The following is a 27,896-nucleotide window of genomic DNA, read 5'->3' as shown; positions in this document are numbered from 1 at the left end:
GAGAGTACTGTGGAGCTGAAGATTGCATCAGCGGCCAAATCTTCAGTGATCGCATAATGTTCTGCGAAAGTATGGACAGAGGCCACAGTCATTGCTCTATAGATTGGGGAGATAGGGGTATCCTGATGGAATGTGACAGAGGTAGGAACTGATCTCATGGAGTGCGTATGGACAGGAGCAAGTTGTGCCCTTGCTAAGTAGTTAATGCAACTAGAGACCCATCTGGATAGTATGAGGAGATATTACAGCTTTTGGATCTTTCTGTGGACGAAAGGAAGAGTTTAGGGGATTTCCTGAAGTCCTTAGTCCTGTCCAAGTAGAATGCTCGTGTCCTAATATTTAGCATATGCACAATTGTCTCCCAGTTGTCACAATGTGGTTTTGGGAAAGACAGGGAGACTGATCTGTTGATTCATATGGAAAATGTAGAAAAATTAGGGAGAAACCTGGGATATGGCCTTAGTTATTTTTTAAAAAGACAAAGGCCATGAATGATGGGTGTGCCCTCAGGGCCACTATTTCTTTTATGTGCCTAGCTGAGGTGATGGCAATTAGAAATGCTGTCATCATGGACAGGTGTAAGAGAGAACAAGTTGCCCTGGACTCAGAGGGAGGTCTAGTCCAAGCCCTGAGAATGAAATTAAAGTCCCAGGCTGGAGCGGGTGGTATGTCACGGGGGAAGAGAGTACCAATGCCCTTAAAGAATCTACGTATTAGTGGTTGAGCAAACTTCAAGTGGGAAGCCATTTTCGCCATGAGATGTACCTTAAGGGAGCTGAGTGAGAATTTAAAATGTAGTGCAAAATCAGAGGGAGGAAAGATGAAGTTGGGTCTGTGTGTTTGGAATGGTACAAAAACTTGGAGTCGTTTCCATTTTGTAGGTATGTGGAGTGGTCAACTTGTGGCTGTGTTGCAACATGTGTTTCAGCTTGTCAGAGCATTCTGCTTCTAAGCCTTGGAACAAAGAAAGATCCAAGCCTGGAGGCAGAAGACCCATGGGTTGGGGTGAAGGGTCAGCCCACTGTTTTGAGAGAGCGGGTGAGGAATGGGTTGACAGGAACAGGAGGGCATACTGCCATCTGTGTCAAGTGAGGAAGCCAGACTTGTCATAGTCAAGAGGGGCAATCACAATAACTCTTGCTTTTTGTTGAATTTTCAACAGAATCTTGGATAGGGTAGGAAACTGGGAAAAGACATACAAGTGGGCTCTGTCCACTAGGAAGGCAAGGGCAACTGTCAGTGAATGTTTCCCCAAGCCAGCCCTGGAGCAGTAACAAAGGACCTTTCTTGTTCTGATAGGTAGTGAAGAGATCCATAGGCTGGGTTCCCCAAAGGATGGCTATATCTTGAAGCACCTCTGAATTCAGTATACACTCATTGTGGCGAGAAAATTCCAACTGAGACTGTTGGTTATCCCGTTCTGTATCCCTTGTAGACAGATAGCTGAGATGAGCACATTATGATGGGTGCATCAATTCCAAAGTTTGAATGCTGTCTTGCAGAGGGAGGGAGATCTGGCAACTCCTTGGCCGTTTATACAAAACATACAGGTCACATTAAGTCCATCATAGCCGTTGTGTGTTTTTGATGAAAGGCAGAGTTTGTGCACAGGCACTCCTGACAGCCCTTAGCCCCAAAAGAGTGACATGGAAGGTCATTTCTGTAGAAGGCCATTTGTCCTGAACCTTGTTGCTGTGTAGGTGAGCTCCCCAGCATATTAGGGAGATGTGTCCCAGGGTGGTGAATGTGGGTAGTGAGGAGCACTCTCGCTTGTACTGCATCAGGTTGGTGCTGATGAAGTCCAATCACTGTACCGGGGTTAGTATGCCACTACAATGAAGTGAACCTTGGAGACTATCCTGTGTGGAGCAGTCTGTACCTATAATGATCCTGCCCCAAAGGTAAGCAGTAGGAAATCTCCTGTACGATGGTTATATTGAGATATGAAGTAGGTACCCTGTAGGTTCAGGCCTAGAAATCTCTCTGCTCTAGAGCTGGTCCTAACTGCTGAGAAGGTAAGGTGACTTCTGAGTGGCATGACAAGTGTACAGATGGCAGCTGATGCTGTAAGGTATCATTGTTCAAGCCCCCGATCAGCTCAAAGTGCTTATAAGAGGCAGTTTGAGAGGTCATGGACTGGGGTGCAGACTGTTCTCGCTTTTGAGCCCTGGGCCTCTTACACTGTGGCTCATAATAGCACAGAGATGGTGAGTATTGAGAAGATTGTGATCTGTAGTGTGGTTGAGAGGTACATCTTCTCTTCTGTTCCATAGTGTAGATTCTTGAGTGCAGTGCCGTCTGAGAATCCTTCAGGATGTGGAGAGAAAAATCTGTCTTCTCTGAACAGTTTGGCCCTTCAAATTGGAAGTCTGTATCTCTTTGGGCAATCTAGAAAGGTGCAGCGAACCTAAAAAAGCCAACCCACAACCCACCTCAGTACCACTGTCATGGAGACTGGGCGGGCAGCTGTAACAGCTACATCCAGTGGTGTCTTTAGGACCGGTCTGGCTATTAACTGACCTTCTCTAAGAATGGTCTGAATCTGTTTGTGTGTTTCCAGTAATGTTCCAGAAACATCCTGGGTTTCCCAAGATTAACAAAAATTGTTTTGGCCAGGATAGTTTGGTAATTTATGACTAAACAGTAATGTTGTTGATTAATATACCGCCTTGCAAAGCCCAATCATATGGAGTTGACTTGGTATTATGTTGCTTGCTTCATGCATTAACCACATCCACTATGATGGAGTTGCATTGTGGATGCTGAAAAAGTCTGCCTCTTTGGGTAGAGATGTAGGATTGTTTTTGTTTACACTGTTGTGGTTGGTGCAATGGAGGCTGGCTCTGCCAGATGATTTTGGTAGGATCTAGAATCAGCTCATTAATTGGGAGGACAGTTCTAGATGAGAAGGTAGTGTGCAGAATTTCTACCAACTTGTGATGTGTATCTGCCACCTCCTGTAAGGGAATCTGCAGCTCGTTGGCTACCCTCTTGGTAAGATCCAGAAAGTTCTTCAATCTTCACTTAGTGATGAGGGGTGGGCAGCACAGTCTCATCTGGGAGAGATGAGAAGTGTGCTGAAGAGGAAGCTACCTCTTCAGGTTCCCCCCGTTCTTTCCTGTTCTGAAAAAGCTCTCTCCTGTCCTAGCTCAGGTACCAGGCTGTAGCAAACCATCTGGTGGACTCTCCCTGAGAGAGACCAGAGACTGTCGCACCATGTGTGTATATACCTGAGGAGTTACAATATGGCCTTGGGAGGGAGAGGCAGGAAGGCAGGCACGGGTGGTTGGCATGATGGATTGGGGATGACCCTTGTAGTGTGGTGGTGGGCCACCTTGAGGGGCCAGGGAACGATCTCCTCCTGGCCAGTGTCAGATTCATCTGTGGGTAAGGGTGTCATTGACTGGGGTATTGGTAGTATACAGCCCAATGCTAAGAGCGATTCTGGGTGCTGGGATTGTGCTTGATACCGGGGTCCTGGTATCAAGTAATGGGGATTGTGGTTCTTCCCCAATCATCAGGTCTCCAGGATTGGAGAGCTCATGCAGTACCATGGGTTCATTTGGTACCACAAAGGAGGGTCCACGGTACACTGTCAGTACTGATAATTGGGCAGAGCACTCCCTAAATGAGAGTTTTGCCCAATACAAAAAGTTTGTTGGTGCCACTTTTTTAGAGATGGTATGGTAATGGTATCTTCCTGGGTACTGAGGCCACAGGTCTCCAGAGTATCAGAGCACCTGTGTTACCATGGGCTCATCTGGAACCCCAGAGGAGTGTCTGCAGTCTGTATCAATGGTTGGGAAGGTGCAGAACACTTCCTAGATGGGAGTTTTGTTGCATCTGGTACCAAAGGGTTTCTCTATGCTGCTTTTTTAGAGATGGCAGGGTAACTGTCCCCTCTCCTTAGGGGATGGTACCATTGCCTCAGAGCATGACAGTGGAAGCCTCTGGTGTCTCAGTGCCAAAGCAGAGCAGACAGCAGGGCTTCTCTATGTCGCTCTGATACGGTACCTGTCCCCTCTCGGTGAAGTAGTTGCCCAGAGTAGAGCTCAGAGCAGCACAGAGCTTACAGAAGCCCCTTGTCAGTGCAGAGAGCAGAGCTCACAGCAGGGCAGAGCTCACAGCAGGAAGACCCTTCAGGGCAGGAAAACTTCAGGTTTCAGCTTCCAGAGCTTTGAGGTGCTGAACCAGTGCGGCAGCTGAGCTCACAGCAGGAAGACCCTGTGCCGAACTGGAGTGGCAGTTGAGCTCACAGCAGGTTCCTGTGTTGGTACTCTCCTACCGAGGTGGCCCCTCTGGGGAATCCCACTGGCTGGCCAGCTGCTCAGGGATCCATGTGGAGATGGCTGCACCAGGGAACACCCCTCTGGCTGGCCAGCTGCTTGTAGGAGCCTTTCCAGGAGGAGTCTGTTGGTGGCTTTCCCCCCTCTCTCTTCCTCTTCACCACCTGACCCCTTTTGAAGTGAAGGCTCTGGGGATGATCTGGGGTCAACACACTGGAGTCCCCTGCAGACTAAAGTGTTCTCTATATAGAGAAATTTTACTTCAGCTCCCAGCTCCTGTGAGGCTGCAGTTTTAGGTGTGGCAGGTAAAGCACTTCTGTGATGGTCTCCCAGGCACAGCAAGTGTCTGGCCATTACAGGAATGGACTCCTGGCAGGAGAGGCACCACTTGGAGCAGAGAGCCAGGCAAGCCCCTGGGCAGGGGTTTGTCATCCTCTAGCAGGGAGGAATATGCAGAATAGTCTACCTTTTTTTATTAACTGAAAAAGAAAAATTATGAGTCTACTAGATGCGGGGGAGGGAGAAGTGGGGGGAGAATGCCCCCAGGGAAGGAAAGTGAAGTTCTTTTCCTTTTTCTCTTTAAGCCAAAAAAATAAAACACTAGCCTGAGTACTTTTAGGGAGAACAAAGGTAACACACACACTACTTATGTTAATGACACAGATAAGGGACAACTGCTTGTTCCATCAGAGGCCAAAGGTGGTAGAGAAGGAAGTGGGGGGGGTTGCACATGCAGTGCTAAATAGCCTGGAGACAGACCATGAGGGAGGGAGAGCACATGTGTGGGCTCAAGGGGACACTTACCAAAAATCTTGGATTAGAGGTGCAGGGGCACAGACACCTAAAGTGGAGCACCCACAGGGACACTACTTGAAGAACCCTGAGGTCTGTGGAACAGCAGTAGCTTTTAGAACTAAGGCTGGGTAGAAAGGCAGCTCTACCTGCTCACTATGGAAGGTCCTGTCCTGAGATACTGTAGTCAGTATCCTCAGCTCACACCACTTGCAAAAGTGACAGCCACCAGAAAGGCCCCATAAGCAGACAGCTTTGCCACCACTGTTGAGATGCAAAGATGGGACTGGAACTCAATCCCACAAGGGCTGTGCTGCTGAGCCAGTAGCAGAGAAAGCTGAAGCCTCTTCCCCAAGCTACTGGTGCAAGATCATATTGGCTGCTCCTGCACACACAAGAGGCATACCTGAAGTGGGCAACAAGGGGAGCACTAACTCGCTTTTTGGCAGGCTTGTCTGCTCCCTCTGGCTCTGAGTGAAGGGAGACTGCTGTATGCCCTGGATCAAGTTCCCCCAGAACCCAGCTCACCAGAGACTGCCACAGTGGGGAGCACTGAACCTCCAGGGATGCACTTAATGTGACATCTGTTACCTAAGCACCCTTCTTAACAAGCAAGCATTTTCCTACACTGTCCATGTACTGCCACGTATTGCTGTGGTAACTGAGTGTCTTCTAAGTAGAGTCAAGAACTAGAATCATAGGACTGGAAGAGACCTTGAGAGGTCATATAGTCCAGTTCTTGTAAAGGGGAGAGGTGCCAAGATAAAATCTGATTGGTAGGGTTTGATTTTCTATGGATCCATTGATTTTTAAGTTACTTTTGTGGGTTGATCAGGCAGCAGGGGAGGAAGCCAGCTCTTAGCAGGACAGAGACTAGAGATTTTTTTCTGAAGATGACTCAGACTTTAGGTCAGAAAGGACCAGCATGATCTAGCCTGACCTCCTGCACATCAGACCACAGAACTTCACCCACAGACTCCTGTGACAGACCCCTAATCTCTGGCTGAGTTACTGAAGTCCTCAAATCATGGTTTAAATTAGGGCTGTTGATTAGTCAGTTAACTCACATGCCTAACTCAAAAACTAATTTATTGGTTAGTCTCTAGGGTGCCACTAGTACTCCTTTTCTTTTTGCGAATACAGACTAACAGCTGCTACTCTGAAACCTGTCAAAACTAATTGTGATTTAAAAAATTGCAGTTTTAATCACTGTTAATAGAATATCAACTGAAATTTATTAAATTTTGATTTTTTCTATGTTATCTATTGTATTCTGTATCATAATTGAAATAGTGTATGTTACAAATATTTGCACTATAAAAATAGTATTTCAATTCACCTCATACAAGTACTGTAGTGCAACCTCTTAACATGAAAGTGCAACTTAAAACCCTACATTTGTGTTACTTAACTGCACTCCAAAACCATGTAAAACTTCAGAGCCTGCTAGTCCACTCGGTCCTACTTCTCATTCAGCCAATCATTAAGACAAACAAGTTTGTTTACATTTGCAGGAGATACTGTAAACAAGAAGCAGGCAGCACTGTCACCTGAAAGTGAGAACAGGTGTTCCCATGGCACTGTTGTAGCCAGCATCACAAGATATTTACTTGCCAGATGCACTAAAGATTCATGTCACTTCATGCTTCAACTACCATCCCAGGGGACATGCGTCCACGCTGATTACTTTCTGCTCAACAATCCAAAGCAGCGTGGACCAACGCATGTTAATTTTCATCATCTGAGTCAGATGCCACCAGCAGAAGGTTGATTTTCTTTTCTAGTGGTTCAGGTTCTGTAGTTTCTGCATCAAGTGTTGCTCTTTTAAGACTTCTGAAAGCATACTCTACCCCTCATCCCTCAGACTTTGGAAGGCACTTCAGATTCTTAAACTTTGAATCATGTGCTGTAGCTATCTTTAGAAATCTCACATTGGTACCTTCTTTGTGTTTTGTCAAATCTGCAGTGAAAGTGTTCTTAAAACCAACATGTGCTGGGTCATCTGAGACTGCTATAACATGAAATATATGGCAGAGTTCAGGTAAAACACAGCAGGGGACATACAATTTTCCCCCAAATTGTTCAGTCACAAATTTAATTAACACTTTTTAACTATCAGCATGGAAGCATGTCCTCTGGAATGGTGATCAAAACATGAAGAGGCATACGAATGTTTAGCATATCTGGCACAAATACCTTGCAATGCTGGCTACAACAGTGCCATGCAAATGCCTGTTCTCGCTTTCTGGTGACGTAAATAAGGGCAACATTATCTCGTAAATATAAACAAACTTGTTTGTCTTAATGATTGGCTGAATGAGAAGGACCCGAGTGCACTAGAAGGCTCTGAAGTTTTACACTTATTTTTGAACGCAGTTTTTTTGGTACATAATTCTACATTTGTAATTTCAACTTTCATGATAAAGATTTGCACTACAGTACTTTTATTAGGTGATTTTTTTTACAGTGTAAATACTTGTAATCAAAAATCAGAAAATTAAGACTGGAAGAGACTTCAGGAGGTCATCTAATCCATGCCCCTGCTCAAAGGAGGGCCAACACCAACTAAATCATCCCACCAAAATATAAAGTGAGCATGGTACACTTTGTATTTGAAAATGTGGAAAATATCCAAAGATATTTAAATAAATGGTATCCTATTGTTTAAGTGTGATTAACAGATTAATTTTTAATTGCTTGACAGCCCTAGTTTAAATACTTCAAGTTACACAGAATTCAACATTTACACTAGTTTAAACTGCAAGTGACCCATGCCCCACAATGCAGAGAAAGGCAAAAACCCTCAGGGTCTCTGCCAATCTGACTGGGTGGAAAGCTCTTTTCTGACCCCATACGTGGCGATCAGTTAGACCCGAGCATGTGGGCAAGACCCACCAGGCAGAGACACTTGAGTAAGAATTCCCTGTAGTGACTCAGCCCTCCCCATCTAGTGTCCCATCTCCAGCCAAGTCTGACTGGCAAGGAGACCCAGCCAACTGCAGCACAGAGGGGAAGCCCAGTTGTGGGAGTGGCAAACCCTGATGGGAGAGAAGACGTGTCTAGAGACTGGGAATGAGAGTGAGAGCTATAGAGGGGCTTCCAAAAGGGGACATTAATGGAACAGGCCATTTCTTCTCTGAAGAGACAGGACAGGTGTATATAAGCAAGCGTTTGGGAAGGTAGTAGGGCACTCCTCTTTACTGGAGACAGCTAAGGAAACAAAGCAATGTCTGAAATGAATAAAAGGATACAGTCAACCTATGGAATGCACTGTCATGAGAAGATTAAAATAATCAGCTATATGGATAACATCTAGTTATATAAGATAGACTGAAAGACGACAGACCCTATGATACAGGGCATACGCAAGCACTGCCAGAGTTTAAGAATGTTTCTCCATGGACTAGTCACTGTCCATATGGAGTCACATGTACTTTAGAGCTAGAGAGCTGATACTAGTCTGATCCAGTATGTCAATATTGGCATTCATACTCATGCCAGGTACGGAGTTAACAGTATACAGGCTTCATACCTGCCAGCGAGAGCAGAGAGACTGAACATGTATTAAACATCCCATCAGAGCCTTGCAGCCCAACTGGGATCCCACAGGACCTGCTGCCATAATAGCAGGAGAGGATAAAATGTACTGTTACAGGTAGGATTCCACTGGGAAAAAACCACCAGACTGCAGAAATTTGAGGGAAAACACTAAGTCTCAGTTTTTCAAACTGAATTTCAATGTAAAGCACATTTCTCTTTAAGAAAAATAAAGGTTTTAATACTTAAATTTAGGACAGGGATGGAGATTTGATGTCTATTATGACAAGAGTTAAATATTTTTACATAGTTTAATCAAGATTTATTTTATTTTTAGTGGTAAAAATTGTGTCTGAATTCCATTATATATTAGCCAACTGTGGTTTTTGTGTTTTAAGTAGTGGGGGAAGCCGTCTCGCAGAATCTAAGGTTTGTGTAGGTGGAATCAGGATTTAAAAGGTAGTCTCTTGCAGGGCTCTACCTCACATATCCTTGTGCACTACTGTCATCAATTATGCAGGCATACAAACTAAACCAGCACTTTCATCTCTTTCCTCCACTGTCCTGATACAGTGTCCCTTTACCCTTCCCCAAGGAGAAACGGGTAACCTGGATGCTATGAACACTGCATATTTACAGTTATTAAATTGGGAAGGGAATACTGCATTACATGGGACACTTAGCTGGAAGCAGCCAAGGCCAGCATTTATTTCCTGCAGCTTCCCTTTCTTGGGACACGAGAACAGGTTTCTGGGACTTGAGTCAATATTCCTAGTCTGACAGACAGTTTTAGTGGCAGCAGTAGGTTTAGTGTTCTTCTCCTGCCACAAGACAGCAATTAAATCCTATAGCCAATAGATGCAGCAATTTTGAACTGCATCAGCTGCTACCTCTAGCAGAGGCTCCCCAAGCAAGACAGCAGCTTCAGGAGCAGAGGATGCTCCTTGGCAGAGGGACAAAGTTTCTTCCACCCTCTCACAGGTGGATTGTCTCCTCTACAATGCAGTAGAATCAGCAGGAAAATGCACTGCAAGCCCCATGTCCTGGGACTGAGCAGTTTCCCAGCCCCTGGGGAGGCATGAAGCAGCAGTCTGATTGCAAGAGAAAACTCCTCAGTGTTGCAAAACAAAAGCAGCATTTTTGCCTAGTTGTGTCCAGCATAATGGGGCCCTGACCCTGACTGGGGCCCTGTACACAACTACAATATCAAGCGTATTTGTACACCAGTTCCACAGGCAGCACAAGGTGACACCAGTATAATTTCCTTATTACCAGACATTCCTTTTCAGGCTCAGGTACAGCCAGCACCTGGCAATGGCTGTATGCAGATTTAAGGAAAGTCTGCCACAGATTAGAGTACCTGAATTCCAGCTCATCAGTGCTCAAGCACTGACACTGCAGGAAACCAAATCAGCAATCAATTTTAGACTGATTGTTAACTTTTTGTACTTCCATCCTCCTGGCCAGCTCCCTGTGGATTTATACAGCTGAGTCACTGCTAGAACCATCCCAACTGCTGTTCGCTGGCAACACCTGCCCCTCCCAGCCAGGCTCTAGAGACAGACAACCCAATGCTGAGCCCAGTGCATCTGCAGTCAGGATTTCCTGATTCTGATCATCCCTGGCTCAGTGCTGAAATGCCAGCTACAGCACCAATAAGGGACTGGGGGCAGCCAGCTGGGAATCAATACCTGCATCACTGTAGTGCCAGAGATTACTGACAGGCACTAGACTGTTCACATGCTGTTCTCTGCCTTTGCTACACAAGGCATGGTTGGGCAATACCAGCTGACCATACCTGCTGGCCCCTCTGAAGACTAGTGAAGGTCTCAAGTGGGGAAACACCCCCTATGCTCACCCCTCTCACAAACAGAAGAGAAGCCACTTCACCCGGCGCTTCCCAAAGCGTTCCAGACCCAGTCTGAATCCCCCCAGCCCTACCTCCTGCAAAGCTTTTCAAGGCAACTCCCTAGATGAACAATGGAACAGCTGCACGCTAATACCAGCATTTCACTTCTTGAGCCAAGCATATGCCATACCCACAGCAAGATGAATGGGCAACCATGGCTTAAGTGCCACTTCTCCTGCTTCTCCATTCAGTCTCCCATTTCCCTCTGCTTGGTGCAGGATGCACAGCAGTTAGACTATGAGAACATAGCCAGCACATTCCACTGGGGTGGAGAGACTATAGTGACTGAAATGGCACTGCCAACAAATGGCTCCGGGTATATGAATATGGGTAGATTGCAAGTTTGCACATGGGCCAGTCTATGCTCTGTCAAAACCAACTCCCTTTTTCTATATTGTGGGGCTTCTACCTCTCTAATCGATAGTGACTGGGTGGCAGGAGGAATGCAAGCCTTTGAGGCTTTAATTCTGTGTGCTCACCCTCAAACAGGGTATTTCACCACTGCAAGGTACTCAGCCCTTGCATCCAGGAGGCCTGCGTTCCTGAGCATTTTAGTATCACATGTACTTAGTACTTTCCTGCCATCAGTTCCACTGATCTTTGCAATCCTATTAGTGAGGAACTCAGAAATATATGTGATGCACTACAGAGCTGTGGGTAGTTCAGTACCTTATTTGTGAAGGATGTGTTCTACAGACACCAAAATAAGTGATCAGGAAGGTCACTGGAGTACCCCAGACTAGTTTCCAGTTGAATTTTCTATTGATTCAGAGGCTATTTTAAGCTGCACAATCTGAATTCATATGAAGTTTATAGTGGAGTTGTGATCTGTGTTGCATAAATATCCATTTTTATTTGCCGCTTCCTCAACATGCAATTCACAGTTAAGCCTTCCACAGAGCAATGTACCATTTCATCCCACTGAATAGCAGAGAGCTGCCATACAAGTAACAGTAGCTAGTGAGAATGGAGGCTTTGTCAAAACAGCCAGGCAGGATGTTGGCTGAGAAAACATCTGAGACAGCTATAGCTGATCATGTGGGGCTCAGAGCAGCAGCAGCAAGAGGCTGTCACACAAAACTGCTTTGCACTGCCATTGTGCATCATGTCTTACACATTATGGCTGTAACACTAGGAAGTACTGTCAGACCTGGATGCTGTTGGCTTGGTTACAACTGCAAGGTGCTGAGAGCCATTTAACGAAACTATAAACCCCGTATCTGATGGAAACCACTTCAATCCAATGGGTACAGCAGCACCCTCAGTTCCAGCACCTATGTACAACTATGCTGTTCACAGGGCCTTAGTTAAGCTTCCATAATCCAGATTCAGTACCCAGTTGCCTATCAGACACCTCCCAAAATGATGTATGCTATTAATTATCCAAGGCTGCTGCTCCATTCAGCTCTGATTAAGAACTCAGATTTCCCCCACCACCATTTTGGAGGACCGAGAGATGGAAAGTCAGCCATCAGCTCTCTATTCCCAGCTTCACTGGAAAGGGCAAGACAGACAAGACATAAGCAAAGGTAGGACAAGATCAGGCACAACTGCTGCTTGGAAAGTACTATCCCTTGTTTGGTGCTATATGGAGCATTTACGGGTCACCAGGGGAAGCCAGATGGATTTTTTTGGATTCGCACAGGACAGGAATCCAAGCCTACTGGAGTGCCAATGGCTCCTAGGAAAACCCTCAACAGGAACTTCTTTCCAGGGGTCTGTGCATACGCCTGTTTAATACTCATTGCTCCCTCCCCTACAGTGGCATATTGCTTCTGCAACGGTCACCTGACAAGTCCCACCCCCAGCCATGGGAGGAAGCCGCAGTGATGCACTTGCACCTCCAGGAGGCCTGCTCTGGGTAACATGCAGATCAGTTTTGCAGTATCTGAAGTGACATTTGGTGCTGCCCCTGGCAGACTGTGACCCACTGCTACAACCAAGTGACAGGTGTTAGTGGGAAGGAAGACATGCTCCTACCAATTGTGAGCTTTGGCATGATGCTTGTGAGCAGAACAGCCTGCAACACTTTACATCCTGCTCAGGGAAGGTAGCAGTGGTCACTTACACTCCTCCAGAACTACCCCAGAATGGCCACCCACGTGAAGAGTGCAAGACACTGCAACCCACATTCCTATCAGCACCTGCAACATGCCTGGGGCCTTCTAGGTCACCCCCATCAATGCACAAAGATGCACTAGCCTTTTAACAAAGCAGCAGGTTGCTTCTATAAAAAGGAGGAGTTTCTGTAGCAACCAGGCTGAACTTGTGCAAACTCTGCTGAAGCAGGAGATATTTCCATGGACTGATACATTCACTGAAGTAACACCATCTGTGAGATTGTTCTTTCTAGATCTTTATTATAAGGACCTGAAAGATGAGTCCCCACTCCCCTCTTGCTCCCTACTTGACTACACCACAAGGATGCCACTAAATCCTGGTCTAGAAAACTGAGGGGTACAGCATTACTCTTCACTTCAGTTTCTATAGATAATACCGGGCTTTAGAACAGTGCTCAGATCTAGAACACTCCATACTGCTGATGCTGAGCTAGACCCAGCTGAAAGCCAGGGTGAACAGCATTTGGAAGGGCAAAACAAGAAGCCAATACTTTGCTGCCATGCCCTCACTCTGCTATTGGGGAGAGACTAACTTACAGACCAAGTGCCATTCTCCATTTTCAAACTAAAACAAAGCAGCATGTTCTGGGGAGAGTCCCTCCTAGCCCTTTTACAGAGCTGGGAACCTTCTGGTTGAGTTTGGTACTTGGAGCTCAGTCTGCACCCCTACCACACCCCATTTGCAGAGTGTGGGCAGCAGACCCCGTGAGTGCAAGAGCCTAAGCTTGTGCGCTACAGCAGCATTTGCTGCCAGGCAGGGGGTCCTTCTGCAAGCATGCAGCCCCCTCCCTGTATAGAGACAGCTTTCTGCCAGCACAACCTATTTTGCCCAGGTAGCAATTTGCCAGTCGATTTATCTGGAGTGGAGTGAGTTTAACGCCACTTCCACACTGCAGTGTAGGTGTTTAACTCAATCTTCAAATACATCCTAACCTACTTGGAAGGAAGGTATGAGCAGTTTTTAATAAAGCCTCTTGCCCATCAGCACATTAATCCCTCCCCAGACATCACAGGATCTGGAGAAGCCTGGGTATTTGTAAGTTAAGTTTCCTGTTTTTCCAGCCAAGACTGGAATAGTTGCAGAACACTAAGAACCAAAACCTCCCCTTATTCTGTCCCCCTGAACTCACCACCCCATTACACTCAGAGCATTTATAAGGCTAAGAGAATCCCTCAACCAGTCAATCTGCTCCTGTAACAGCCACTTTTCTGGGCAATAGCTTCACATTTTAAAAAAGCAAATAATCAACAACTGTTGCTGTGTGCCAGCAGAAAGCAACTCACCAGACTGTGTGCTGGTCTGTGCTGCAGTATCCGAGTCCTGGGTGCTCCATGGTCTGTCCCACCCAGTCAGGTTGAGAGACTGCAGGCCAAGGCACAGGTCGTTTGTGTCCGGGAGCCCACGGGGAGACTCTTGAGCAGAGTTGGGGAAAAGCATCCTGCTTGCCACTGCTCCTTCAGAGTCTTGGAAGTCTGCTCAGGTGGAACAAACACAAGCTGAAGAGTTCAGGAATTTTTAGGAGGAGTTTTCCAAAGCTTCAAGCCAGATCCTGCCCTATGATGAAGCCACTGAGACTAACAACTTCACCCCAAAGGGAAGACTGCCATTTGTCCAGGAACCAGCCCCCTCCCTCCTCTGCCCCCCCTCCACCTTCCTATCCTGTCTGCATTACTGACTGGGCCAGCATGTGATCAGGCTGCTGATGCTTACTGTGCTAACAGTGACGTCACTCAGGCATGCAACATAACCGCATCATTTATTACAAAATAAAGGTAGAGGAGAGATTCCCCTGAAAGACGAGACAGCATGCAGAAAGGAAAAGGCACAGCTACAGTACATCAAGGGAGGCAGCCAGCACAAATAAGCCGTGAGCTACAGCACAGTGGAAAAGAGGATCGAGACAGCAATCCTCAGCAGCGGCAACAGCTCTGACCCACTAGTTTAGTGCTATCCAGCTCTCCTGTCCCTGCCCCTCCCCCACAAACCCAAAAACACTTTAGTCCTGGACAGGCTCCAGACCCGATTCAGCCACCCAACGCAAAGCTTCACAATTCTGCTAGCATAATCTATTTGCTTCAACTTGGCCATTGAGCCTCCCTGACTCTGCATTGTTTACTATTCAATAATATGGATAACCTTCAAAAAAATCCTCAGCAATAGGAAGAGAAGTGCATTATATTGCAGACCAGTCAGCCTACATGTCACACTAGGAAAAACTTGGCCAGGCAGAGCAGAATTCCCAGTTCACATTTAGACAGGAATTTTCATGGCTCACTGACCTTCTATCCCTCCCCACCCCACTGCCCCCCCATGGGGGGTGGGTGTCCTCCAGCCAGAGCTATTAAAGATGCTGGATTCCTGCTTTAGTTTAGGTGTCTGTGCCAGCATGCTAGAGAGAAAGGCAGACAGTTTAGCACGAGAATGCCAGTTTGATGCAGGATCTGGGGGCTGATTAAGCCACAAGATGCTCAGCTACCTTACCCAAAACCTGAGTCACTCAGTGCATTTGTAAGCCAGCTCCCAAGCAGAAGGACAGTCTCCCTCCATGCTGTCCCCATACCCCCCACCATTGCATGGCATGCAATGAACACCCCACCCCCCCACTCTTCAGCAGGGTGCTGCAGTGACTCCTGCTTGCCACATTTGTCACATGTAATTATAGCTACCCCAGGCATCACTACCAGTCTGGAACTCAGCTCTGTGACCTCCCTTCTGGCCACACAGCAGAATCCCAAGTGATTTACTGGTCTACATGCCTAGCACAGCTCCAGATGCCGACACCAGTCAAATACCTTAAGGTAGAACCTGGTTTGTGCTATAGCAGAAGATGGACCCTACCTAACCCTCAGATTGGGAACCCCAAAGTTTCCTAACACATACAGTATGATGATCCCTGGGAAGTCTGGGACCTGCAGGTCAGAGAGAATAGGACATGGTAATGCTGCAGCCACACCTGCTGGCAGCCAGCACTCTGTCCCCACCACCCTCATGACTAAGGCCTACACACACTACACTTTTTAAAAAAACTGATTGTCAGACTAGTACAGCCTTTAGTGTAGACACAATGGTGTAAAGGTGCTTATTACTGGCAGGGCTAGTAGCCCTGCCTATAATGGGAAGTTTGGTGCAACCTTAATGAGGCCATTCTCAGTTATCTGTAACTTTGCCAAATTGTAACCATTTGGGCTGAAAGTTTTGTGCCATGTGTCAGCCTCCACAGAAGTTTCCCCAAAGATCAGCCTAAGCATTCATCTGTTTCCAAGAGTGAGGTTAGGGAAAAAAGCAGAACTTTATCATGGAAAAAACAGGAGATTTCTTTGAAATGCTCTAGCATCCCCATGCTTTGGAGCAGGGACCTGGAATTTGGCAAAAGGCACATCCCTGATCCAAAGGCTGCTGTAGATCCATCCATATGACAAACCTTTCACAACTGTTTGCACATGCTGAGAAGAGGCTTCAGGGATTTGATAAACAAGATTCCATCCTGCACATGCTCCAGTCTCTCAGCCCCTAGTGCTGACCAAGCACATGGCACTGGCCAGGGGTGAAGGCTCTTCCTGCAATGGCTGCTCTGGGCCAGGGCAGGGCTGGCCACTGGAACAGAGAGCAAGAAGCCCCTCTGTTACCCTCAGCTGACATCCAGGCAGCCATTTGATTCAAGGCAGGGGGAACGGAGATCAGATGGGGGAGACTGGGACAAGGAGCCAGGGGAATTGGGGCCAGATTAGATGAGAAAACTGAGGGAGACTAGGAGTTAGTGGGGATGGTAATGTGGGGTGGGCAGGGACTGGGAACAGAGGTAGGGCACATGGAAGGACTAGGAACTGGCTGGGCAAGGAGACTAGGAATGGGGTAGTTTGGAGCAGTGAGACCAGCTTACTGGGCAAGCAGACTGGGATTGAAAGCCTGATAAGTGGCGACTAAGTGGGAAGAATAGGGCTAGGACTAAACTGGGGTGGGAAAAAAAACTCGTACCAGTAAAAGGGGTATGGGCACAAAGGGGTCAACTGGAGGCAATGGGCAGAAGAGCACATTTCTCCCCCCCCAAGGACCTGGAATGGAACCAAAGTTCCCAAGTCTCAGCATTCCTCTGCTGCCAGCAAATACCTGGCAAGGTGACCCTTCCACCTCTAGTGCTGCTCCATGCAGAGGATAGTACTATTGCTGTCAGTTAGTCTGTTCCCTCAACTGGCAGAGGTCTGTATATGGATCCAAAGGTTCCAACCCAGCTTGGGACCCATAGGGTGTCAATAAGACAAAATTTGAGTTTTTAAACAATTAACTGAATCCAGTCTAGGTCACAAAAGCTATCTGAGAACACTGCCAAGTCAAGCACTCAGGAGTTCAGAAATGCCAGAATTCAGGTGCAGCCTTAATTCATGTATGTATTACAACAGTCTCATCACATTAGACCATTTTCGACAGGACCCTGCCTCATTCACTGCATGGAGTCCAGCTGCTGTGGGGACAGGTCAGGGCTGTTAGTGAAGGTGCCTGTAGGATCCCTGCCTCATTAGTCAAGGAAGTTGGAGGTGAGTAGTGAGTGAGGCAGGTGATTGCAGAAAGGAGGGTGTGACAGGGCATGCATGCCCCACACTGGGACTGCAGGGGTTAACCCCTCACTATGGGCTGAGGAAGCCATGCCCTCATGGACCTACTGGGCATGCTCAGAGAGCAAACCCAGTATAAGAGGGAGCAGCCTGGCTCAGTCTGGGCAGACCACTGTAGGGGAACGTGGTGTGCTGCTGGCCCCTCTGAAGGGCTGTGAGCACCCTACAATGTGGAGGCCAGCCAGCTGACAGCAACCCTCAACCCCCAGGCACTGGACAAAACTGAGGGAGAAGGAACTGAGGGAACTAGGAAGCCATGAGATGCAGAGAAGTGGGCAGGAAATAACCCAGAGAGTGAATGGACAACAGGAGGCTAGCTTGGTGTGTTTCAGCCAGATCCCTGCCACCAAGAGGGCCCTGGGTTGGGACCTGGTGGAGAGGGCGGGCCTGGGTCCCCCATCCTGGCCACTGCCCTCTGAGGTGGCAGCCCATCCTGACAGTGACAGACTGGCTACACAGACCCAAGGGTGTGCAGGCACAGCCATGGGCCTGACCTGTGACAGAGGGTCTCATGATTAAGGCAGTTAAATGCTCCTGAGGAATTCAATTCTATCCCTGCCTCATCCACAGAATTCCTATGTAAAGCTGGGCATGTCACTTAAAACTTCACAGGGGGGTCACAAAGTGTTCCTCATTTTCTGGGTGCCCAATTTAAAACCTTTGGTTTGATTTACACATGTGCTGACCACTCTTGGCTGGCAAACGAATTCAAATGGGAGCTGTGCTGTGAACATAATTAAGTGCTATATAATGCTAAGGATTCTGAAACAAAATCAGGTTGTAAGGGGTCTCAAATTGGGCATCCTGGATCAGTAGGTACTTCTGACCTTAACTTGGGCAATAGGGATCCCACCACTCAACTCACAGGAACATTTGTGAAGCTTCATACTGAGATGAGAACCACAGAAGAGCCCACGAGGAAATAATTCTGTCTTTAGAGCCGGGTTTGACTAGCATGCAGTATGAGGCCTAGGATTATGCTGAACAGTGAGAACAAAGTACATAGCTACTCCTTCACTGAGCACTATCCGTTCTGTGCACTGACTGAAACGTGACCTGTGATTGTGCTGAGGACTATCATGAGGCATATGCATAAGGGGACTGAGCTGAAGTTGCAGAGGCAAACTGGCATGTCCTAACTTTTGAGTACTTGCCTTTGCAAGCTGCATGATCTTCATGTAGTTTTTGCATGCAATACTGGTACAACTTATTCCCCTTCCTGCACAGGCATAAGCTACACCAAAGATAAACACTTACGTTCTACCTATAGCCACACTAGGGTATGGAACTACTTTAGCTCTAGTAGTATAGCTGGAGGTGCAACTTGTTTCAGATGAGGCCCGAGTCTTTAAACTTAGTCATGATGCTGTATTAAAGACACTTTTTCCAGGCAATTCAGTTAGTTCCCACAGCAACCATAACTCAGCTCATGATCATGCAACATTTCTACATATGCTGTTTATGGGAGTGCCATAGCCCAAGTCTGTGGGAACCATCTTTCTACTGATGACTTGCACTTTAAAAACCACTACAGTGACTAACTTGTCCTGACCTCCAGGTTTAATAGAAGGAAAGAGGGCAATATGCATTAGAACAGTGAACAACCTTTCCAGAATACTGTACCCCTTTCAGGAGTCTGATTTGTCTTGTGTGCCCCCAAGTTTCACTTAAACTACTTGCTTACAAAAGTCAGACAAAAATACAGACGTGTCACAGCACACTATTACTGAAAGGCTTACTATCTCATTTACCGTATTTATATTCCAATTGACTTTATACTGAAAAGTACAATTATAAACAAGTCATTGTCTGTATGAAATTTTAGTTTGTACTGACTTTGCTGGTGCTTTTTATGTAGCCTATTGTAAAACTAGGCAACTATCTAGATGAGCTGATGTACCTACTGGAAGACCTCTGCATACCCCAGGCTGAGAACCACAACATTAGAGAGCACATTCAAGTCAGACTCTGCACACTCTAGTTCATGTCATACTGGCCCAAACTAAACACCCTACAGACCACAAGACATTTTCAGCAGAAAGGCTGCCAGTAATTAACATTTCCAATGGCATCTTAAGGTGACCTGCAAAGGAAGGAATGAGTTCATGTCCTTGCTATAATGAGAAAGGCCTGAGACACTCCAAATTTATTTTTAAGCCTGGCAATTCAGGTCATCTACAGCTTTCCTGCATCCATTCACTATGGGTGAATAGACAATTAGCATGACACAAACATGCTTTACTTTTAAGAGGGTCCCAGCTTTGCAGAAGATAGGTACAGGTCATCCAGGAAGATGCTAGATAATACAATTTCCAGAATCTGCTTGAGAACACTACCTCCCTAGCTTTCCAGTATGCAGCCTTCTAGTAAGATTTAGGTAAGACCTAATGTAGGAAAGACCTTTTTTGTTCCTTGAAGTTGTATAAATCTGTCTCCACTTGCACCCACCAGTCACTCAGATCAGTTAGACAAACCCTAGCTGCTGCCTCCACACTCAGCGCAGTCTCGCAAAGTGCACCTGCATCCCTGCCAAGTTTAGCTTTCAAGCCAAGTGACCCCATAAAGCACAGAAGTCAAGTGAACATTCAAATTCAAAGGTACAGGATGCATCTTTAGCTAACCCCCCATTACAAAGCCCCTCATTTCACAGAAGGTAAGACGTTTCAGGGTCTTTGTAAGACCCTGTGGTTTAGATCCATGTTGGTCCTTAGATGCCACATTGCAATGCCCAACACCCTGCCACCTAGCAAAATCCACAGCCTCAAGTTTGGCTTTAGGCTCCCTAGACACTGCATGAGCACACTTGCACCTAAGAACAGAGCTCACAGAAGCCAGCAAGCTGAGTGCAGAGCAACCTAAGCTAGCCAATAGGAAATGGGGGTGGCCTAACCCCATACTTCAGAGGAAGTCAGGTGCCTTCAGGTTTGTGCCACTGTAGTGCTTCACTGTAGACAGGACCTATGTTACCAGGAGTAAGTCTCCTGCTGACACAGGTAATCCATCTCCCCGATTTTCCAGTGATGACCAGGCCTAGGACTGGGCATCTCCCTCTGCTCTGATTCAGCCATGCATTCTACTAGAGAGAATAAGTCAGACCCAGGTCCAAGCCCCTGCTCCCCATCAGGCTGAGGAGGAAAGTGAACCAGGCCTCACATCCTGACCGAGTGCTCTAGCCACTGGGTTAAGAATTATCAGAGCCACCTCATTGGATGGCAGTGTTTTGAGAGAGGCATGAGGCATGCCTTCAGGAGACCTACACCCACTTCACAGCTAAGTACCAGGACTGAGGGGGCTGTGTGCATGTCCAGCAGCAGTTTAGATGCCAGGGGACTAAGCATCTGCAGGGTTTGATGGCAGCTGGGCAGCAGTTTTGAGTATCTGAATTTTGGACCCAGGCACTTAAATCCCTTTGTGGCTCTAACTCTGAGCGTATGTTTCTTTACCTCCTCATGGTTGGCATTAGGTGGAAGATTTTAGGCCACTGAATGAGAATTCACTTGCTAAAGGGTTTCTGCCCATAATGAAACTGAACTGGAGTTAAGGCTGTTAGTGTCTAAGGTCTTTGAGAATTCACATTTACCACACTAAGGGCTTGTCTACACAATTAGTTCGTGGCAAGCTGCAGCATGAATCCATCCTGCACTAGCCAGCCACTGCATGGACCCTCCTGACACATTAACAGCTCATTAACTCACTTTAAATCAAGTCCTCACTGAAATGGGATTAAGTCAAAGCACATTAACAAATGCAGCAGGGTCCTCATGGACAGCCTGTAGCAGGCTAGTGTGGGGTGGATTCACACCCCAGTTTCCCCATGAACTGTAGACAAGCCCTTAAAGAACATGGAATCTTTGAGATCTATTGTTCGTAGATAGTGGGTCTTTCTGCCCACTGCAGCCAGGGAACAGGCAAGAAACCCTGAAGGCTTTCAGTTAAGTGTTGCTTTTCCCATAATCTGAGGGTATGTCATGTCTACACAGCAAAAAACCCCACAGCTGGCCAGTGCAGCTCTGGCTGTGGGGCTGCTTCATTGCTTGTAGATGTCCAGGCTTGGGCTGGAGCCCTGGCTCTGGGACCCTTTGGGGGTAGGAGTCCCTTGGCCTTGAAGTCTACACAGCAATGAAATAGCCCTGCAGCCCAAGCCTGAGTCGGCTGGCACAGGGCAGCCATGGGGTTCTCTTTACTGGGTAGACATACTCTGAGTAGTGCCAAAACTTGACATTTAATGGTGTATTAACTGCTTCAGAGCCAGTGGGGGAGTATACCTTGTTTGTGATTAACTGAAAACTCTGAAAGGCCAATGATTAATGACAATTTCAAGAACCACAGAGGGGAAAGGCATTCTTTGTTCCTGGCCTCTGCAGCAGGAGGAAGTAGGAGTTAGACTCCACAGGACATACTTGCCTAGATCATACACAAATCCATTTCACTGACAGAGCTAGAACTCCCTACTACAGCAGTGGTCAGGAAACCACTGCAGGAGAACCTAAAGTCTGCACCAGCAAGAGGAGCAATTCCAGCTAACACAGCTGCTGCAAGAGTACTACACAATCCAAACATACTAGAAGGCTAACATTACCAGCTCAGGTTTCAGAGTAATAGCCGTGTTAGTCTGTATTCGCAAAAAGAAAAGGAGTACTTGTGGCACCTTAGAGACTAACCAATTTATTTGAGCATGAGCTTTCGTGAGCTACAGCTCACTTCATCGGATGCATACTGTGGAAACTGCAGAAGACATTATATACACAGAGACCATGAAACAATACCTCCTCCCACCCCACTCTCCTGCTGGTAATCGCTTATCTAAAGTGATAATCAAGGTGGGCCATCTCCAGCACAAATCCATGTTCTCTCACCCTCCCCCCCTCCAAAAACCAGCTCAGCTGGTGGAGAAGAGGCTATCAACTCAGTGCCTGCCTACACCAGGGGTATGATTTTTAAATTGCACCAACATGTCATGCATTAATTGGTCAGTGTAGAACCAGCTAGTGCACACTGCAGGTAATACATTAAAGCGCACTAGGGAACCTTTAGTGCACACCAGCAGCATCCACACAGATCTTTTAATATGCAACATGTTAACTTACTTTAGAAGCTACTCCCACACTTTAGACAAGCCTTAAGACTTACTACATGACCCAGAGTTGAGGGGGGGATCTGCTTCCAATCACTGATGAGTCAGATTTGATGGAGACCCACTTTAATGAGTTGTTGGAAACAGCTACTGAAGTCCACACAGAAAGTCACCCTTTAAAGTCTGACATCTGAGATGCTATGCATCTCCTCCCATGCAAGTGTAAATTCTCAGCTTTCCTGATGTTGGCCCAGTCGCAGGTTAAGTCACAAGTTATTTTCTATTGTCGAATCTTACCTGTGCCTGAACTAGGATATCCATGTTATACCCTGCAGAACTATGGTTAAGGCTTCAAGATAGTTCTGTATTTTGGGGCACTGCTTCTGACCCCAACATGCTGGAGAAGTATTCAGGAGCCCAAACTCAAAGGTGCAAGTGAAGAAATCTATTCCACTTGGCATTTTAGTTGAATATTTCCCTGTGGTTGCAGACTGAACAAGGTGGGGAATGGTATGAGTTGTGATCATGCTATTTGGTGATGTGTGGTGTTTTTAAAAAGCTTTTAATTTTTGTGACTGCTAGAACCACCTTAAAATGAAAGCTTGGATCCTGCAGAATGACCCTTATGGGCTGGATCAACAATTCTTGTGTGGTAGGCATCTGACTCCTCTGCCTTAAGGACTAGCACTATGCCCCATTACAAATTCCAGACCCTCAGAACTGGGGTTTAATTTGAGATAGTGGGAAGTGTACTTTCTTCTCCCCCCAAAACAAGAGTTGCTTAAGGCATTCTCCTTATGCTCAGGGAAATGGTCTTGTGGGTATGACACTGACTGGAATTCAGGAGATCTGGCTTAAATTCCTGGCTCTGCCTTTGAGAAGTCACTTCATCTCAGTGCCTCAATTCCCCATCTGTAGAGTGAGGATAAATACTTCTGCTCCAATCCTTAATCTCAGCTGTTTAGACTTAAAGCTCTTTGGAGAAGGGACTGTCTCTTAGCACACAGGTCCCCCAATGCCATTATATTTCCAAAAATGTCACCTTTGAGACCAAGCACAGGCTGCAAACTAAAAGGCAAACGTTCAGGAGTGTTATACTTGCAAGTGCAGTGTTAGAGGCTGCCAGACAGGTTCTACAGCTAGAGCAAGTGTTGCCAGCAACCAATATAATGCTGTACTGGACATCTGAGTAACCTGGATTGTTAGTGAAGCTGAGCTCTGGGCAACTTCTGGAGCAATTCATTCATTAAATCTATGAAACATTACTAGGGACAACCCCATAAGACTCAGCTGTTTAATCTTAACCAGTGTTAAGACAACCACAAAGAAAATAGTGACCTTTTAAAAGGCTGACATACTGTTCGGCTTAGTATGGAGCATTCAGTCCCACTGGTATTAGTTTTTCCTTCATGTCAAACAACTTCTTGAGAGTCTGAATGACTCTCCAGCCATATAAACTACACCAGTCAATTGAAAGCTTAAAGCTTTATCTGCAGGACCACCAAGCTTATAGCGTTGTTTCCTTTCTTGTGTCTGTACATCTTTCCACTCTTGAAGTGAAGGATCTTTACATGTATTTGTGCACTTCCTCAATTGCACTAGACAATTATTTAAGTATTAGTGAAAAGGGTCCAAGCCTCTACAAATCTTTATTCTACATTGAGTGTAATCCTTTTACACATGCTGAAAGGGGCATTTTAAACTAAAACTGAAGCACAAACAAAATCCAGGATGAGCTGAGGAAGTCAATGGAGATAACTGGCAACAGAAATTAAAGCATGAATGATTCCCCTACTGGGTTAAGTCCTTTTCCTAACTGTTTTCCAGGATCGTAAGTTAGATAAAAACTGTAGTACTATTAAAGCTACATTAATTTACAGTTGCACAGTTAAGCTCAGGTGAGGAATGCCATACTTGAGAATGCATGCAGAACCATAATGCTGCCCTTTATTCATGTGAATTATGATACAGCATTTAGTTATACAACTACACTATAGGACTGCACAGTGAGTGAGGAACAGTTCCTGCAGGATCCTGCCTTGTTCAGTCCTTAAGAGTTTGGACAAGGCAGCTAGGACTACATTCTACAAGAAACAGTAAGTGATCTTGATCCTACTGCAACTGCACAGGGGCAGAATTAGAATCACATGGACATCATGAGTTTTGGCATTCTTGACTAGTGATTAATTGTACAACATTAATGCAGTTAAATTTTCTAGCTTAAGGAAATATCATTAACAGATACTGATTTGATCCCACCTAATGCCCTGTCCCCATGCAAGTATACTCACTGATACAGGACTCTACATTTTCCAAAATATGGAAACTCCTGGTGCACTGAGAGCAAGTGTTCTAATATAAACTAGATAAGGCAGGGCTCCTTCAGCAAAAGCATCTTCCCCTTTGCCAAGGAGAGATGTAACTGAAGCTGCCCCTGCTTGTGAAGGGGCTGCACCATCAATAAAAACCGACTTAAGTGGTGATAGCTTGGGTCTTGTGGCCCTCTGATGTTCTGGCCCCACTGCATCCAAGATGGCCTCCTGCAGAAACCTTAGGAAGCTGCACTCTATAAATCTTCTTGATGCTACTGATTAGTCATGTTTTTAATTTATTAGGGTTTTTAATCCCTACACCAGTCCTGCAATGTTTTCATCCTCTGTACTTAAGTGAGCTGCACCCTTATTTCAAGGAACAAGGATTTTAGCCTCCTGTTGCAGAGAATGAGATCTGATCTTGACAGATTCTAAAACCAGCTGAGACCAGAGACCCCTTAAATATTTTTATTCTCTCATTCAGCTAGTGTTATGGCTTTTGCCAATCCAAGAACCACTTTGGAAAGAGAAGCCAGCGAAGAGCACAACATACTGTGCAAGACAGAGAACAAGACTGCATACATATTGTAATTACAGTGCTTGGAATGGCAGTCTCTTCAGTCACGTATGAAGTTTGATATTTTAAGACCAGCATATCAATCAAGGCAAACTTATGCCAAAGTCTCATAGTTTGCCCTTGTATGTGTCATGAAGGCTCTCCACAAGGATAATCTGGAACTCAAATGTGACTGAGTAACAGACATGCCTATTAAACAAAAGCTGCCCAGTTAGTTTCCTAGCGTACACCATCCTATGGCAACTATGCTCCACACTGACTGGGGAGTAGGATACATCCATAACCATACCCACTCCTCCTGAAATAGAAGACTTGGATCCACTGGCTGAAAGGACCCAGGAGAGGTTTACTAGCAGCAGGCTGGATGAACAGAGGGACTCCTTTTCTTTGGGGCTTGCAAGCATAAGCCGAGTCTTCACTAGGAGCATTTTCCTAGTATAGCTATATTGGCAAAATTTTACTAAAGACAAGGCCTAAGGCCAGATCTACACTACAGACCTATATTGGTATAATTAAATCACCTCAGGGGTGTGAAAAATCCCCACCCCTGAATGATGTAGTTACACTGACTTAACCCCCAAGTAGATCGCACTATGCTGACAGGTGAGCTTCTCCTATTGACACAGCCACCACCTCTTGGAGATGGATTAACTACACCAATGGGAGAAGCTGTGTCAATGTAGTGTCTTCACTGAAGGGTTGCAGTGGTGTGGCTGCTCTGCTGTACACAAAGATAAGCCCTAAGAAAGTGTTTAAACATCAAAGTAGGACACAATCCAAAATAAGTCTTGCACCAAGCAGATTTGCAAAAGGTGACAGTTTAGTTGTTTCAGTGCAAGTTTGTGTGTAAACCAGAATGAAGACCCTGACCAGCCCTCCAGCAGGAAAAGAGACTTGACCCTTTTTGATATTTCTATGGTAGAAAGAAGCTGCTGAAAGAGACTCAGGCTCTTATGCATCACATGGCTGCACACAGATCTGCAGTGGTTTCCTTCACAAACCATCTTTATTACGCTCCCCACTTGTTAGTACTCTTCAAAGAGACATTAAAAAATACCAAGCAAGACAGGTTTACATATTACTTCCAGCTATGGAATCCCTGTATTGCAACCATCTGACATTGCTCTGTGCTCATAAGAGCACAAACCAGCCAATTCACCTGGCAAAAGGTCACGTCTTCCTTTTGTGATGGGTGTCGTGCAGACTCCACTGAAATCCAGAGAGTTGTCCAGCATGGCATTTATTCTGCGGAAGATATCTGCATTGCTGCAAGTAGAGAGAGCAGGTGCATCAGGGCTATCCCAGCAGTCTTTGGTGGTCCTCCCAATATCTTCCTTCTAGGCAGAAAGTGAAAAGTGTTAGTGCCTAGCCATGCTAATTAGATGTTGCTGGCCTACTTTGAACAAGGTATGATTTTTACAGCCACAGTTTGGTTTTTAAGTTCAATACTTGGTTACTTTTACCTTTAGGCCTCTACACTTAGAGCCACATCTCAGTATAGTTCCTTTGTGTCAAAGGAAGAGGGTCAAGAGCATGGGTGAGCAAGCTTTTGTTAGTATAAAGAATGACCAGTGAAATCAGAACACCCCTCCTCAAGTCTTACCCTGTTCTGTAAAAGACAACCTAGTCAAGCAGTGTCTTGCCTGGGGCTGCACAAGTCAGCAGCATAACTGGGATATGGGACTCAGTTCTGGTCTTCCAGTCCTATGATCAGATCACAACAGCTACTGAGAACCCTTTCAGTACTGATGTGCAAGAGGCCACCTAGCTCCAGTTTGACAAGGTCCTGGAATTTTGCATATCCAGAGTACAGGTACATTTGAGCCAATATAGGATTTCCAAACACACCATCTTGAACACAGTTGCCCTTCTGTAGTTTGTCTGCACTGCATAGTCTGGGGTGGGGGTTGCCCGTAGGTAGCACTTTCTTCATTGCTTTGATAATGGACGACACACACACAGTGGTCATAGTCTGACCCACCAGTCTAGATGGTACCTGTATAAACACTTGTTTCTTCTGAAGAGATTGTATAGAAGCACCTACAGTGGCTGGACACTTACTTGCTAGAGGGGCAGGAAAAGAAACCTGGGACGTTTTGGGGTGCAGCAAAGCTCACATGCCTTGTCTGTAGTGGTGCCCCCAAGGCTAGCCATGCCCCACTAACATTAACCACAACCATCCTTGCCCACATTAGCAGCAAATTTCTGTTGATCACGGTTAGCATTTAACATACTGCATTGAGTCAGACTCTGCCTAGGCCTCCCCCTAGCTGCTGGGGAAGGAGAACCTCACTTGATTTTCACTATTAGGTATGGAGCTCTGGACACAGCAATTCCAGGTACTATGGCCCAACTCAGCAATCAGAGCAGTGGGGTTAGTGAGAAAGCCACCCTCTTGCAAAAAAAAGGTGGTGACACCACCTGCTTTTGAGAGGTACCATGAAGTCTACAGGAATGATTTCACTTAGAGGGAAGTGGGGAAGGAGCACTTGTGATCCTGGCAGACCAGGTGCTAGCTCCTGCCAAGGTCCCCATGTCTCAGCTGAATACTGAAATACAGAGCTGGAACCAGTCTGGCTCACCTGTTAAAATAGGTATTAGAATTATATGAATGTGTTTAGACTTTATGGAATGCTTGCGAAATGCTGCATATATTAATTACATTTATAACATTGTAT

General features: G+C 46.1%; 1 protein-coding gene across 3 annotated transcripts in view; it reads right to left on the bottom strand.

Moving 5' to 3' along the window:
* CPEB1 (cytoplasmic polyadenylation element binding protein 1) overlaps positions 1-27,896 on the bottom strand; it is a 77,329-nt gene that overhangs the window by 35,056 nt on the left and 14,377 nt on the right. For 2 of the 3 annotated variants that reach the window (XM_048867437.2, XM_075132933.1), the window contains exons 2-3: positions 26,378-26,555; positions 13,929-14,117 (exon numbers count right to left, since the gene is read on the bottom strand). In XM_048867437.2, the coding sequence (XP_048723394.1) occupies positions 13,929-14,117; positions 26,378-26,453 (265 nt within the window). In that variant the 5' untranslated portion in view covers positions 26,454-26,555. The remainder of the gene's footprint in view (positions 1-13,928; positions 14,118-26,377; positions 26,556-27,896) is intronic. The other variant, XM_048867438.2, reaches the window with a different exon arrangement.

The sequence above is a fragment of the Caretta caretta genome, chromosome 10 (assembly GCF_965140235.1).
Source record: "Caretta caretta isolate rCarCar2 chromosome 10, rCarCar1.hap1, whole genome shotgun sequence".
Classification (NCBI taxonomy): Eukaryota; Metazoa; Chordata; order Testudines; family Cheloniidae; genus Caretta; species Caretta caretta.
This window is presented reverse-complemented; position numbering and strand designations above follow the sequence as displayed.